This window comes from Mesoplodon mirus (assembly GCF_964341445.2).
Source record: "Mesoplodon mirus genome assembly, chromosome: 15".
NCBI classification, from domain to species: Eukaryota; Metazoa; Chordata; class Mammalia; order Artiodactyla; family Ziphiidae; genus Mesoplodon; species Mesoplodon mirus.
In genome coordinates this window covers 83,567,148-83,581,761 of record NC_138991.1, presented here as the reverse complement: position 1 = coordinate 83,581,761, position 14,614 = coordinate 83,567,148, and the positions used below count along the sequence as shown (strand labels likewise).

At 56.5% G+C, this 14,614-nt stretch overlaps 1 protein-coding gene across 1 annotated transcript in view; it reads right to left on the bottom strand.

The window, feature by feature from the left end:
- RADIL (Rap associating with DIL domain) overlaps positions 1-14,614 on the bottom strand; it is a gene marked incomplete at its 5' end in the record, with an annotated part of 126,484 nt that overhangs the window by 49,637 nt on the left and 62,233 nt on the right. Inside the window, 2 exon segments of the mRNA XM_082644422.1 lie at positions 7,074-7,662; positions 7,664-7,672. Coding sequence (XP_082500548.1) covers positions 7,074-7,662; positions 7,664-7,672 — 598 coding nt within the window.

Sequence of the window (14,614 nt, the reverse complement as noted above, 5' to 3'; positions counted from 1 at the left end):
CGGGTCATCTATCAATTTTCACAGCTTAAATATCACCTATTAACAGCTTAATATAAGTTTACTCTTCTGAGCTCCAGATCCACATCATCTGACATCCCATCTGCCACCTCCGTTTGGATGTCTCAAACTTAACAGTCTAAAGAGAACTCTTACTCTTCCCTCCATAACATGTTTCTCTCTTGGTGGTCACCACTTTGGTAAATGGCATCTCCATCTACCCAACTGCTCATATCAGAAACCTGGGAGTCATTCTTGACACACACACCCCCTCTTTCTCATCTTCAACATCTAGTTCATTTACAAATATGGATGATTCTACCTCCAGAATACATTTGGGATTCATCAACTTCTCTCTACCTGCTTCCTCATAACTCTAGTCCAAGCTACCATCAATTTTCACCTAGACTCCTACAATAAATTAATCTATTACTGACTTTTCAAAGTATTTTTTACCCAATAGCCACAGTGGTCTTTTAACCCCTTCAGTGGCCTCTCATTAGTCTAAAGCACAAAATACCTAACAAGCCCTGACCATGTCTCCAGCTTCACCTCCCACAATTTCCCCCACCCTCCAGCCACATCGCCTTTCGGTGCCTTGCATTTATTTCATTCTCTCTCATCTCTGGGTCTTTGCACAATGCTGTTCCCTCTGCCCAGAAAGCTCTTCCTGCCCCACTTACTGTCTGCTACTCTTCACCTGCTTAGTTTTGTCAACTTTGAGATTGGCTTAAATTTCATCTCCTCACAGAGAATTTCCCCAACCTCCCTCCTAAATTAGCACCTGTACTTTTCTTTCATAGAACATATAACAATTTGTAAGTCTCCATTTTTCGAGTGATTGTTTCTTTGTCTTTATTTGCCACTGTAGACCCTTAGCGCCATGAGAACAAGATCTATTTGTTTTGTCAACTGCTATAAACTTGACCAGTACCTGATCAAGTACCTACCGTAGTAGCATTCAACAAATATTTGCTGACAAATAAATAAATGAATAAGCACAACAAAGAAAATTCTTTCACCTTCAAATCACTGGCTAATCAATATCCAAAAGACCCATCTCTTGAGTTTTAGTTTAGGTAGAGGGACAGTTTCAAAGCCACACACTGTGACTCTGGGGAAATCATTTCATGACTCGGTTCATGCTGCTCGCGTCAGTCAGCTGCAGGGAGTTTCTCTGGCTGCGTGACTCCAGCACCTCACTATCCTGCAGCTCCTTTTGATTTTAACATATTCCCAGGGGAGATTTTCGAGGGTCGGGGGCTCATACCCAATGCTTAAGGATGTGGAAGGGCCACACAAGAAAGCACGCCAGCGTCGTGGCAGCCTTTCTGGAGAAGCTGCTGTCCCGCAGTGCTTACTAAGAAACAGACATATCTATAATCCAGAAACTCCATTCCCTGGAGATGACCCCCAGAGAACTCTGCACAGGCCCTCGAGAGGGTCATCATGCCATTGTCTGTAGTACGAAGGAGCTGGATGCAACCTGAGAGCCCATGATTAGGAGAATGGATAAAGGGGTACATGCAAGTGATGGGAAACTATGTCTCAAGAGAAAGCAAGGAGCTGGATTTACATGCAGCACCATGGGTAGAGCTAAATCTTGGCTATAGAATGTTCTTAGTTAAAAACAAAGCTTAAACTTTGATACAGTCGAATTCATCTATCTTTCCCCCTACGGTTTGCATCTTTGAAGGCTTATTTATGAAATCTTTCTTTTGGCTGTATAACTTTACATCTGACTTGTAGGTTTTCAATGCAATTGGAGTAAGGATCCAACTTGACTTTTCCTTCCCTGCAATGTCCACCCTGGCCATACTTTGGCCAATTCCTATTATGTTTTGTGTCTTTCAAACATTTTACGCCAGTTCTGATCTCCCCGTGTTTAGCACTGAGCCTCCAGAGGTTCCTTGGCCAGAAGCCTCCCGAGGGAGGACGGGGTGCTGCCAGCCAGGCCCCAGGTGGGCAATACCAGGCTCAGGAGAACAGAGCTGCTAGGCCTCCTTCCGATACCGTGCTTCTACGTGAAACTGAAAACTATGAATTTTTTTTTTAATGAAACTGGCTATTAGCAGCTAACCATTCAACTTTATGTTCTCTTTGAATTGAAAGTCCTCAAAAATGTGTTTTAAGTTCAAATAGTTTTCTAGTTTTAGACTGATGAAAAAAGTTGGGCATTGTTTTGTTTCCCCCAAACTACATAAAATAAACATTTCCCTCAATGACTGTTATCACTGAGAATATGCTCAGAGGAAGTCTCACTCAACAGGCAGCTACTCTTCAATAAAAGGAGAAAGGAATCCAGATCGCCTCATTCATCCTGAGATAAGTGTTATAAAAAATCAGATTTGTGGCTTCCCTGGTGGCGCAGTGGTTGAGAGTCCGCCTGCCAATGCAGGAGACACGGGTTCGTGCCCCGGTCCGGGAGGATCCCACATGCCGCGGAGCGGCTGGGCCCGTGAGCCATGGCTGCTGAGCCTGCGCGTCCAGAGCCTGTGCTCCGCAACGGGAGAGGCCACAACAGGGAGAGGCCCGCGTACCGCAAAAAAAAAAAAAAAAAAAAAAAATCAGATTCGTGGCGGGAGGAGAAAAACCTCCAAAGAAAACAGTACAGAGAGGTTGGGGGACTCAAGGGGACAGAATTCACGGTGCACAACCAGCGGATGGAAACAGCAGAGGCTTCGCAAGGTGCCTGAACATCCCTGTTTAGTCGGGGCTCAGGCCCATCTGCCCGTCTGTGGATGACGGCAAACACACCCAAAGTCAGGCACTCAGACGACACACCTGCCACCACTGCAGCCGGCCTTGGAAGAGAAGGGAGGCTGGCTGGTCACACTGTCGGCGCCAGAGCAGCGCACTCCTCACTCAAGCCCCCACCTGCACTAGTGGGCAGCCATGCCGTCTGCACACCACTCCCACCTGCCCAGCCCTGCAAAGAAAACCAATTCCAACCCTGGAGCCCTGGATGCACCCGGAAGCCGAGACTCACAGAGGAGCTTGCTCTTCTAATTTGCACCCACCCTTAAACAGGCATTTAACGAGCACCTACTGTATGCCAGACCACACAGACATTGAAGGGCAATTTGTGACAAGCCCAGTGCTGATGCAGAGATGTCCCTGCAGAGAGAACCTCAAGCCTCGGTGGCTTTTAGAAACCCTCTAACCTTGTCTCCTCAGAAGAGGGCACCCAGAGCCACGGAGGCCCTGCCTTCCAGCATCGGAAAAAGGCCGGCCTCTGAGGGCCGGGGTAGGCCACCCAGGAAGGCATCCACTGGCACAGAAAGAAGCTCGCACTTCCCCTCCTCAAGGACCCAAGTCCCTCAGACGGCGCCCCCATGACAGCCAGCCTGGGCTGACTGTCCGGGTCCCGGGGCACAAGGCCACCGGCCCCTGTGGGAGGCGCAGGGCGTGGCCAACAGACTGAGTTCCTCCAAAGGGTCCAGGCCACCGGGTCCAAATCGGTGGTTCCCACCCGAGGGCGAGCATGCCCCCAGGACACTCAGCAAGGCCCAGAGGCGGCTGTGGTTGTCACGACTGGTAGGGGTGCCGCATGCATCTAGCGGGCCGGGCCTGGGAGGCAGCTAAACGTCCTACAAGGCACAGGGCGGTCCCCTACAGCGAGGAACTGCTGGCCCAAAGTGTCCACGGGGCTGAGGCTGAGAATCCAGTTTACAAGCTCTATTCCATCCTGGGAACACAAATAAACCCTGCCCTCCCGCCCTTCCCCAGCCGCTGACAAAAACCACATGGCCGGCCCTCCCTCCCCAGAGGGAGCAGAAGTGATTACTGTCTTTATCTCGGGCACCGGGCCCCACACGCCACCCCTCTGGGAACGAGGCGAGCCTCGGCAGCCCCGCCCACGCCCGGGAGTGGCTCTGCAGCCCCGCCCGCGCCCCCACCGGCTCCCGGGGCTCACTCGCCATATTCCGATCCTCTGGAGATCACTGAGACGCTGGCAGCTGGGAGAGGCAATATTTACAGAAAACAAACGCCAAAAGTGCCTGAGCGCATCACCACGGGCGCAAAACCATGGTCCAAACGGTTCAGGGGAACCGGGTGGATTCTTCCTTCAGTGCCCTCGGGAAGTGCCTGGTACAGCCGCTTCTGCCACCTGCCCTGCTGGGGCCTATCCCAGTTCACCCGAGGGGGGCTGCGGTGGGCTCCCAGCCCCAAGAACCTAGAGGACGGACGCTCGCGGTGGGCTTTTAACGTGAAATCAGCGAGCCCCAGCTCACTGACCCGGGGTGGGTCTTCTGCCGTGGGGACGATCTGGGAACGATGAAGATCACTGTGACTGTTCAGTAACCTGAAGCCTGGGGGGGGCTGGCATTCGTTCACGTGTGCACGCGTGCCCGCACACACACGGGTGCCCGCACACACACACGTGCCCGCACAGGCGGTCCCTTCCTTTTGCACACTTTGCCAGGGGAACAGGGACAACATCACCTGTTCTCGGGGAAAGAAGGGAATCAGGGTGCCTGGAGCCTGCTCCGCGCTGGGTCGCCATCCTCCTCAACAGTAAACCCCCCACCCCGGGGACACCGAGCTCACCGCAGCCGATGCCACCTCACAGCGACACTCAGGCTGCTCGGGGCGCCAGCAGCATTTGGGGCTCATCGCAGACAGGCCGCCCAGGAGGTGGGGAGCCCCCCTTCCCTGGAGACAAGACCACAGGTGTCAGGAACGTGGGCGGGAGCCGCCGGGGGGGGGGAAAAGCGGCCAGAGGGGCTGGAGATTCCTTCTCATTATCAACCTAAGGCACCCGACAACAACACCCTTCACTCCTCCTTCAAGTCTCTCTGTGGTTCCCACCGGCGTGAGGAGGCAGGGGGTCTGGGACCTTGGGGGTGCGCTAGGGGGTGAGGGGGCATCTGCAGATCGGGAGGGGCCGCATCGGATTCTTTACACAGGGGAACAATGCAGAGTGTGAGTATGTGTTCACATGCGTGAGTGGGACAGCATGTGTGTGCATCCTTGTATCATCAGGATCCTCAGACAGACCCTAATGCAAAGGTCCCGGGCTCTGGTGAAGCTCCGCCCACACCCTGTGGAGCAGGGCTGGACGGGGCCAGCTGGACGGGGCAGGCCCGACCGCAGGGTCCTCAGTGCCGGGCTCTGCGCCTCGGTAGCTGGCAAAGGGGACAGCACGGCCAGGAGGCACAGAGTGAGCACCCAGGCCACACCCAAGTCAGAGGCCGGCCTGGAAGGCCGACTCCCTGGGGCCCGGGAAGCCTGCTCCAGGCAGGTAACACAACCCACTTCCAGCCCAGAGAAGTGTGTCAGTGAGACCTGTCCAGTTCAATAGACTGTCTCTTTGAAAGGTTTTGCAAAGCCACCACCAAGTTGAATACGCTGTGGGCCTTCTCCTGCCTGGACGAACGTAAGAAGAACAGGTCTAAAAGGGGTCTGTGAACAGGAGAACAAAGCCCTGCTCCCCGCAGATGGCGTCCAGCCTCGTGGTCACCCTGCTCCCCTCCACCCCCCGGCCAGAGCGATCCCCCACGTGACACAGAGCAGGCCTTTCCAGGGCCCACCCGGGACCCGGGGCACAGCGACCCGCAGGACGGGCAGGGCTGGCCCAGCCCACGTGCTCTTTGCTCTCCATTCAGCAGAGAAAACACTGGGCAGGACAGTGACCGTGAGCTGAACACCCGCCCTCTCCACCCACGTGACGCAGCCCCTTACAGGCCTCCGAGAGTGAGGAGGGGAAGGGACCAGGCCTCCGGAGGGCGGCAAGGCACGGTCAGGAGGAAATCCAAACCCCTGCAGCCGGGCCTGTGGGCGGGGTGTTCAGGCACTTGTCCAAGGAGAGTTAAAAACAATAATACAACATTGTAAATCAACTATCTTCAATAAGATTAATTTTTTTCAAATAGTTTAAAAAAAAACCCAAACAAAAAACAACCCAGTAATATCAGCGACTCATTGGTCAGTTTTTCCTTATCCCCCATGCCTGCAACTCTGCACAACGTCGGTGATAAAACACTCCACCCCCCATCAGAGGGACCCCAACCCCATCCTTGGTCCACCCCTGCCTGTGAGCGCACAGGAAAACCACGTGCAGGAGGCGGTCAGGACGCACGGCCGAGCAGAGAGCTCTGCACACACCACTGCACCGGCCCTGGGATCACTGGATCCTCCAGATCACGAGACAGGCCAGAAGGGCCGCCGAGAGCCCACCGCCAACCGCGGTGGCCCCGTCAGGCCCCAGCCTGCCACACCCTCGTCTTCACACCCTAAAGGCACAAGGTGGGTTTCGCACCAGAGGAGAACCGGAGAACGTGAGCATTCGCGACACCTGGGGACACACACAAAACGTCAGCAAGGGCTCAAGCCCCTTGACCCCGCAGCACCACGAAACCGAGTGACAAGTCTCCTGAGGCCACTGAACGCCCTCTGCTCTGAGCCACACGTAAGACCAGTGCACTTGCTCATGCAAAGCCACCAAAGTCAAACATGACCTGAGCCACGCTTAAGAGTCTGTGGGCATTTGGAAAAAACCCATTCTTTACGGCACTTCCCTATTAAGACAATGAGCTTCTCTCCACCAAGTGAATAAAAGCCAGATGCAGAGCAGCGTCCTGCAGGGCCTGGAGCGCCCCGGCCCAGGGCAGGGACTCAGCGCTGCTCCCGGCACGACCTCCACTGCCCTGGCGCGCCCCCCAACGCACCGCACCTCCGGAGACCCGCTTCCTCCACCGCCTTCGCACCCGCTTGCCCCTGAGATTGCCCCGGCGGCGCCTCGGGCACTGAGGGGCTTTCTGTACCGCATGTGCCGCCTGCACGGGACAAGGTCCTCTCTGCGGCCAATGACACGCTTGCCAAACCCCTGGACGGTCATCTTCAACCGAAAGGAGAAATCGCCCCACGGCACTGCAAGACGCCACAAGGAGCGCGGAATGAGCACCAGCAGGCGCCCTGCGGTGCAAACAAACCGCAGCGCCAAGACAGCCCCGCAGAGCGGGGAGCACAAGAGTCGGTCCTCAAACGCCGCCGCGGCAGAGGCCCGCTGTCCTCCCCCAACACGCCTTCCCGGTGCGGCGCCCGCCCCGCGCCTTCTCGGCGCCCCTCCTCACCTGCCGTCACGGTGTCCACGTCCCTGGCTGCCAGCTCCTCCACCTCCGACCTCTTTCTCAGCTCAAACCTCCGGGACAAGCCTTCTCGGGGTTTCCATAACTCCTGGATCAGGAGGGGCTTCTCGTTGTCGCCGAACACCCGGAAGCCCTCAGCCTGCCACTGGCGCCCAGAGTCGCCGGCCTGGCCCACCACGTCGCACAGCACGTACTGGCCAGCGCGCTCGGGGCTCAGGGCGTAGCGCTCCAGGGCCTCCTTCACCAGCTCCCGGGCGCTGGACGTGCCGGTGGCCAGGACGCTCTTGTAGTGGGTGCCCGTGCACACGCTGTCCCCAAACACCTTCAGGACCCCAGGGGCCGAGAGCTGGGTGGAGAGCTCAGCTGGGTCGTCGCTGGTGCCCAGGCTGGAGCAGGTGGCATCCAGGTCACGGTACTTGTAGCTTAGTGTCCGGGACAGCACGCTGGACAGCAGCTGGCCCTGCCGCTTCAGCTTGCTCTTGGCGGGTGGGGACATGATGAAGTGGGTCCCATAGAACATGGTGGGCCCGTCTTCACGGACGAGCACCAAGGGCTCTGGCCAACGGCAGGGAAAAGGCCGCGTCCTGGGAGAAAACGAAAGGCGGGTTACCATCGACCAGCAGAGCAACGGGAGCCCACGAGGCTCAGGGGAACATCAACAGACTGGGCCGGCCGCCTAGGGCCCGGCGCCCCAGCAGAAGCCGCGGACACAGCACCTCGGCCGGGTCCGACAGTGAGGATACAGCCGAAGCCGGCAGGACCCCAGGGGACAAAGCAGGTTTGAAGGGGCTGAAACGCCCTTCAAGGAAAGCCATTACTAGGAAGCACGGTGAGGTCACCCAAAGGCAAGACACGAGAAGCCTGGGCACCACGCACTCCGCGCAGCAAGCTGCCAAGAAACAAGGCCGGCCAGGGTGGGGCTGGGTGGTGTTCGCAGGGCAGAGTCCCGGCGGGGTTGCCCGGCCTCATCTGAGTCAGCCCCCATCTATCCCATCGCACCCAGAGAAAAGTTATAAAGAACTCAGAGCACACAAAGCCGTGTCTTCCTGAACTCCACCTCCCCCGCACCACAGCCTATGCTACAGAAAATTCATCACAAACAGCAATGGAACTAGGCAATCAGGCCAAGTCGCAGCCACAGGAGCAGGGCAGTAAGTGACCGGGCATTCAAAACACAAACCCCCCAGGACGCTGCTCCCGGATGACTGGTCCTGGCTTGGAGGAGCCACTTGCCTGGGAGGGCAGCACTAGAATGGACACATGACCACAATGCACACAAAAGGGCCCTTCCAGAAGCAGTGGAGGCATGGCTGGAATGCATGTGTCCACCCACGGCGTCCAGCCTGGCTTTCGGGCACTGGCCAGGCCGAAGAGGCAGTCTTGCCGGGTAAATTAGGAAACAGCTCTGGGACAACAAGGTGTGTCATAACGTCATGACTCTTCTGCGCTTAATGCCTCAAAGGCGTAGGGTTCCAGAGAGATAGTTCATCAGACCCCCTCCCCCACCCAAAGCTCTGGGGGAGCAGGCGGGCAGAGTAAAAGAAAGATGTCCTGCTGTACAACGAGTTGGTGCAGGCTGAACACCGCCCATCTCCTGACTCTGTGCCCCACTTCCAGGCAGACAGACCAAAGAAGAAAGGGCCATTTTCTAGAAGGCTCTGGAAACAGTGGCCCAGGACCTGGTGAGAGCAGCTCTGGGCACCTACCATGGGTGAATGTCAGCACTGAACTCCGCTATGGTCCTCTCTTCAGCTCTGACTCACTCATGGTCACAGGCACTTGGAGAGGCTTTCAGGAAGGGGAGGGGACTGCCCAGGGCGGGAAAAACGTCTAGGGAGCCTCCCAAAGAAAAGGATCGACCCGACCCCGAGGGACCCAGCAGGGCAAGCGGCCCAGCCTCGACACTGACACTGAACTGGGTTCTTCCCGGCTGGCCCCTGGGCCTCGGTCACATCTGCGACGTCATCACTCCCATCAGGGCTGACGTGAACGAAGGCTGAGCAGCAGACCCGCCCTTCAGTTCCCCTAGAACCAGCCACCTGACATCCTCGGCGATCCCTGCACTCTTCAAGATGCTCTGACGACTTCACGCGCCAAAGACTGGGTTCCGAACACTAAGGTCTGCCCCATGGGGTAGGGGGGGCGGCACTCCTCCTGTGCCTACAACGTGCTTCTCACCATTTACCACGCAGAGACTTTTACTGTGGACCAGCCTTCCGAAGCCTGAGCCTGCTGACAGCAGCCAAGTGTCCTAAGCAGAGGCGCATACGAGGGCCTCCGGGCTCAGGGAGTCAAGCTACAAAGCAGTATCTAGCCGGAGGCTGCTTCCCCTCCCCCGAGGAAAGTGCACACGCCTCCCTGTCAGACCCTGCGGAGCCCGGAGCAGGTTGTGGCTCCCCCCCTTGGCCCCATCCAAGGCCCCGGCCAAACTTACAACGAAAGCGTTTCCAGTAGCCCTCACGTGACAAGCACACAGCTTTGGTTCGCACACCACAGCAGCAGCTTCAAACCACGGCGCCTTCTGACAGTCACACAACCTGCCTCAGAAATTTCCAGCACGTGCCTCTGGCCACCACACATTCTCGGCGGACCTGACCCCTCCACAGACACCTGGCTCACGTCAGGCACAGCCCCGGCGGTCCCGACCCAAACCCACAGGGGTCCCCAGGGCAGCCCCTGCCACCAGGCAGCGTCTGGCTGGGAAACCTCTGCCTTTGGAGATAATGCCGAGGGTAAATTTACATACAACGTGGAAAACGGCAGAAACAGTAGAAAACCAGGTCTCAGCAGAAGCCCAACTCCCAGAAAAGTCACGAAGTAAACACGGGGATTTAAAAGGCCTTCGGATACAACGGAGAAATAAAATGCTATTTTGCACCCAGGGGTGAACCTTACAGGTTCTGTAAGGTCTGAAGCTTATACAATTCTGCTTTAATTAAAAAAGAAATAGAAAATTACAAATACGCAGCTGCTAGGTCCCCTCCCAGGGCCTTGGAAGAGAGCCCACTCCCTCCTTTTCTAGGGCAAAGTTAGCAGCATCACGAAAAGGGGGTAGAAAATGTAGGACAGACGGTGACTCATTCCCTTCCAGTAACTGCTTCATAAGCCCAAAGAAGCCCCAGTAAACACAGACCCTCATCTACTTGATCCGTTTTATCAGGAGGGTCTCTTCTCCTCACGGTCACTCCCTCTGTGGCCATCTTCAGAGAGTAACCACAGAGCGTGGCCACTTGCTCACGTGTGCCCTTCCTCCACAATCACAAAATGCAGAGCACGGCCTCTCCGTCAAAATGGGCCAGATGCGTTTGTGCAAAGGGCAAGAGGAGTGCAGGAGTTTCCTACAGAGCGGAGCACACCCGGGGTCACCAGATCTGTTTTTTCGGAAGCATGACCTGCCTTTTCCTTTTCTGCTCAGTTCTCTCCTCCCTCACACAAATACTCGGAGAAACAGGGGCCCAAAGCTGTAGGTCGCTTGCTGTTGCTTCTCCTGGAGAATGTTTTTCTCTTGTTCTCAAGGAAGAGTCCGATTTCTGAAGAAAACAAGCCCAAGTCACAGAAGCGAGTGAGGTCAGCGTGGAGCTGACCAAATGGGTGGAGGGACACGGCCATTCCAACACTGCAATGTGGGATCCATTAGAATTTCCACCAGGGCAGGAAGGGAAGAGGGTAAATTCACAGGCTCTGCTGTATCCCCACCGGCCATAAATCGTATCTTGACAACTCCAGTCAGAGCAACGCTTTTAAATACAAAAATAAGTTAATCAGATTTAAATCTGACATGCTAGCCTCTTGAGAGGGGACGGACGTTTGCTGCCAGCGGGATTAAGGGCTGGCTCCTCTCTGGAATGAAGGAGAGGTGGCCCGTGCTAACGGGAGACACCTGTAACTAACCAGAGACACCTGTAATCACTGGTGGGCGGGGACTCGGAAAATTCTTTTCAGCAATTCAGATTAATCAAACACTTGACCAGGTGCTGGGAGCCCGAGTGTCTGGGTCTGCAGCCCCTCCCAAGCCCCAGCGACTGGCTCCCTAATGGGAAAGGATCCAGTTTCTTCTGCAGGGGTCCCCGGGAGCCCCAGCTCTGCATGTTTCCTTAGATGCACTACTTGTCGAGCGGCTGGAAGTGGTACAGAAATAGCTGGGAGACAATGCTTTCAGCTGGCACACGAGTGGGGAACGCGCTGCTGTGTGAACAGGAAAACCGGGACAGGCTGTGGGCCAGGGGATGTCCCCCCAACCCTGGAGGGAAGGTACGGACTCCGGCGCCTTGTGCCCACCTGCAGACCTCTCTCCAAGGGGGCCAGAGAGACTGAGGCCCGGGGGACCCCGCCGTTGAGGTGCCAGGCTCCAGGGGTTGCATGGGGGGGTGGCCGCAGCTGACCCCCTGGAACCCGCAGTCTGGGCCGCCCTCGCCCATATAGCCAGCCTGTGGGACCCGCCCCCCGAGTCCGCGCCCGGGTCCCCCCACCACGAGAGCCGCCTGTTTCCATGGCAACCGGACAAGCGGAGCCTGGGTGGCCGGAGAAATGCCCCGTGCGGGCCCAGCTGCCCCAGCGCGCGCCCGCGGCCTCCCCGCCCGGCCAGCCTCTGCGTCCCGGAGCCCCGTACGCCACGGAGCGACCCCCGCCTCCGCCGCCGCTCCTCTCGCACCCCGCACTCACCTCCAACACAGCCCGCCGCCGCCGCCGCGTTCCCGCGCGGCTCCCACACCCGCCGTGAGCCGGAGCCCGTGCTCCTGACCCGCGCATGTCGCGGCGCCTCCTGCCGGCAGCCCAACGGACCAGGCGTGCCCTCGGGGGGACGGGGCCTATGTGGGCGGTGCCTCGTGCTGGGCGGAGCCGGCGGCTGGAAGAGGAGCGCGCGGGCTCCTCCTGCGGCCACCCAATAGATGGAGCGGGGCCTTGGGGAGGGGCGGGGCCTCCGAGGGACGAGCTACAGGCCCAATGGACATGGATGAGACCTCGAGGGGGCGGAGCCTCTGGGGATGGGCGGGGCGATAAGAAAAGGGCTGGGCCCTGGCTCCTCGTGCGGCCACCCAACGGACGTACACAAGGCCTGGGAGGGGCGGGGCCTAGAGGGGGCGGAGCTGATGAGGGGTAGGGCTGAGCGCCTGCACCACCGGCAGACCAATTAATGGGTGTGAGCGTGGCCTTGAAGGCAGGGAAGGGCGGGGTTGGCTGCGGAGAGGCGGGGCTCTGCGGCGCACCGCTAAGCTTCAGCTCAAGGGGCGGGGCCTGTGCTAACCTCCGGGGCCACGTGCCAGCCTCAGGCTGGGGGCGGGGACTGGCAAATCGTTTTGTCCCCACCTTCTAGTCCCTAGGCGGACGAGGCCAAGGAAAAGAGGAAGCAGGGTAAGGCAATCGCTGATGAGAAGGGGGCGGTACAGAGCTGTGACATACATGAACATCCAAAACACAGAAAGAGGACAAGGGTGGCAGGTTCCATCTCCCTTACAGTCTGTCCCCCACCCAGCAGCCAGAGTCTTAAATGACAAATCAGATCATGGCACTCTTCTGCTTAAAACGATGCAAAACGGGGCCAGGTAAGCTCCGGGGCTCTGGCCCAATGGCCCTCCTCGGGTAACTTGTTTTAAAAGAAGTTCGTGTCCTTAGAGCTCACTTTGGCACCAGTCGTCGGGCTGGGGTTTCGCCTTGGAGAAAGGCTTCTCACAGACAGCTCCCTTTGTCTGCTCATGGTCTAGACCTGGGGGATTCACGTGGCCTCGGATAAAAAGATGAGTTCTTGAATTCTGACCCTGAGAGTGAATCTTTTTGTTGACAGCGATTGGGGTATAAAGTTATATGGTAATGAGCCCAAACTTGCGAAGGGGAAAGTGGGTAGAAGGGAACAGACATTTATTGACCACCTACTGTATGCCAGACTCTATGCCAGGGGCTTTACGTTGGTCATCTCATCTAAAGCTCCCATCAACTCTTGTGAGGCAGATGTTGTTACACCCAGAGAGGTCAAACAGCTACAGGTAGAGCCAAGAATTGAGCCGTGGACTATGTGATTAAAGACAATCCTTTCAAAAAAAAATCCTTCCAGGGCTTCCCTGGTGGCGCAGTGGTTGAGAGTCCGCCTGCCGATGCAGGGGACACGGGTTCGTGCCCCGGTCCGGGAAGATCCCACGTGCCACAGAGTGGCTGGGCCCGTGAGCCATGGCCGCTGAGCCTGCGCGTCCGGAGCCTGTGCTCCGCAACGGGAGAGGCCACAACAGTGATAGGCCCACGTACGGAAAAAAAAAAAAAAATCCTTTCAGGACTCCCCATAAACATGTACAACCTACCCCACTCTGACCCCAAAGAGGCAAATATCAGAGCTGGAAGGAGAGCCTGGGTTTAAACCTGTGTTTTCCTCCTAAGGCATTCCTCACCATGATCCTGTCCCAAAGCCCACCCCTCCCAGCAAGCCTCTTCAGCAGGGGTTGGCAAACTCCCACCTGTGGGCCAAATCTGAGCTGCTGTTTCTGTAAATAAAGTTTTATTGGAACACAGCTACACCCCTTTGTTTGCGTATTGTCTAAAACTGCTTTCATGCAACAGAGGCTTTACAGCCCCAAAAGCCTAAAATATTTACTATCTGGCCCTTTACAGAAAAATTCACAGGCCCCCGCTCTTCAGGATCTAATGATGCCAACTATTTGCTATTACTACGCTGTTTCACACATCTCTATCTTTGCTCAGGCCACCCCCTCTGCCTTTTCCAAGGCTGCCATAACAAAATAGCACAGACTGGGGGCTTAAACGGTGGAAATTTATTTTCTCACGGTTCTGGAGGCTAGAAGTCCGAGATCAAGATGCCGGCAGGGCTGATTTCTTCTGAGGCCTCTCTCCTTGGCTTGTAGACGGTCAGCTTCTCCCTGCGTCCTCACACAGCCTTTCCTATGTGTGTGTCTGTGTCCTAATCTCCTCTTATAAGGACACCAGTCAGACTGGATTAGGGCCCACCCTGATGACCTCATTTTAACTTAATCACTTCTTTAAAGGCCCCATCTCCAAATACAGTCACATTTGGAGGTACTGCGGGTTAGAGCTTCAACATACGGATTTTAAGGAAACACAATTCAGCCCCTAACACCAATCTTCATCACCTGGCTAATTTCTACTCATCCTTTAAGACTCAGATTAGGTGTTACTTATGTAGTTGCTCCCCTCCAAAGTGGCCCACAGTGATTCACAGCTTCTAGTTTTCACACCCAGGTGTAGTCCCCTCCCAGGTTGAACAGGGCTAACCTGTGTAAACAGTAAGACGTTGCCAAAATGACAGTGTCATAAATTATAAAAGACTTGGCTGGGCTTCCCTGGTGGCGCAATGGTTAAGAATCCGCCTGCCAAGGCAGGGGACACGGGTTTGAGCCCTGGTCCGGGAAGATCCCACATGCCGTGGAGTCACTAAGCCCGTGCACCACAACTACTGAGCCTGTACTCTAGAGCCTGCGAGCCACAACTACTGAGCCCACGTGCCAGAACTACTGAAGCCCGTGCACCTAGAGCCCATGCTCCGCTACAAGAGAAGCCACCGC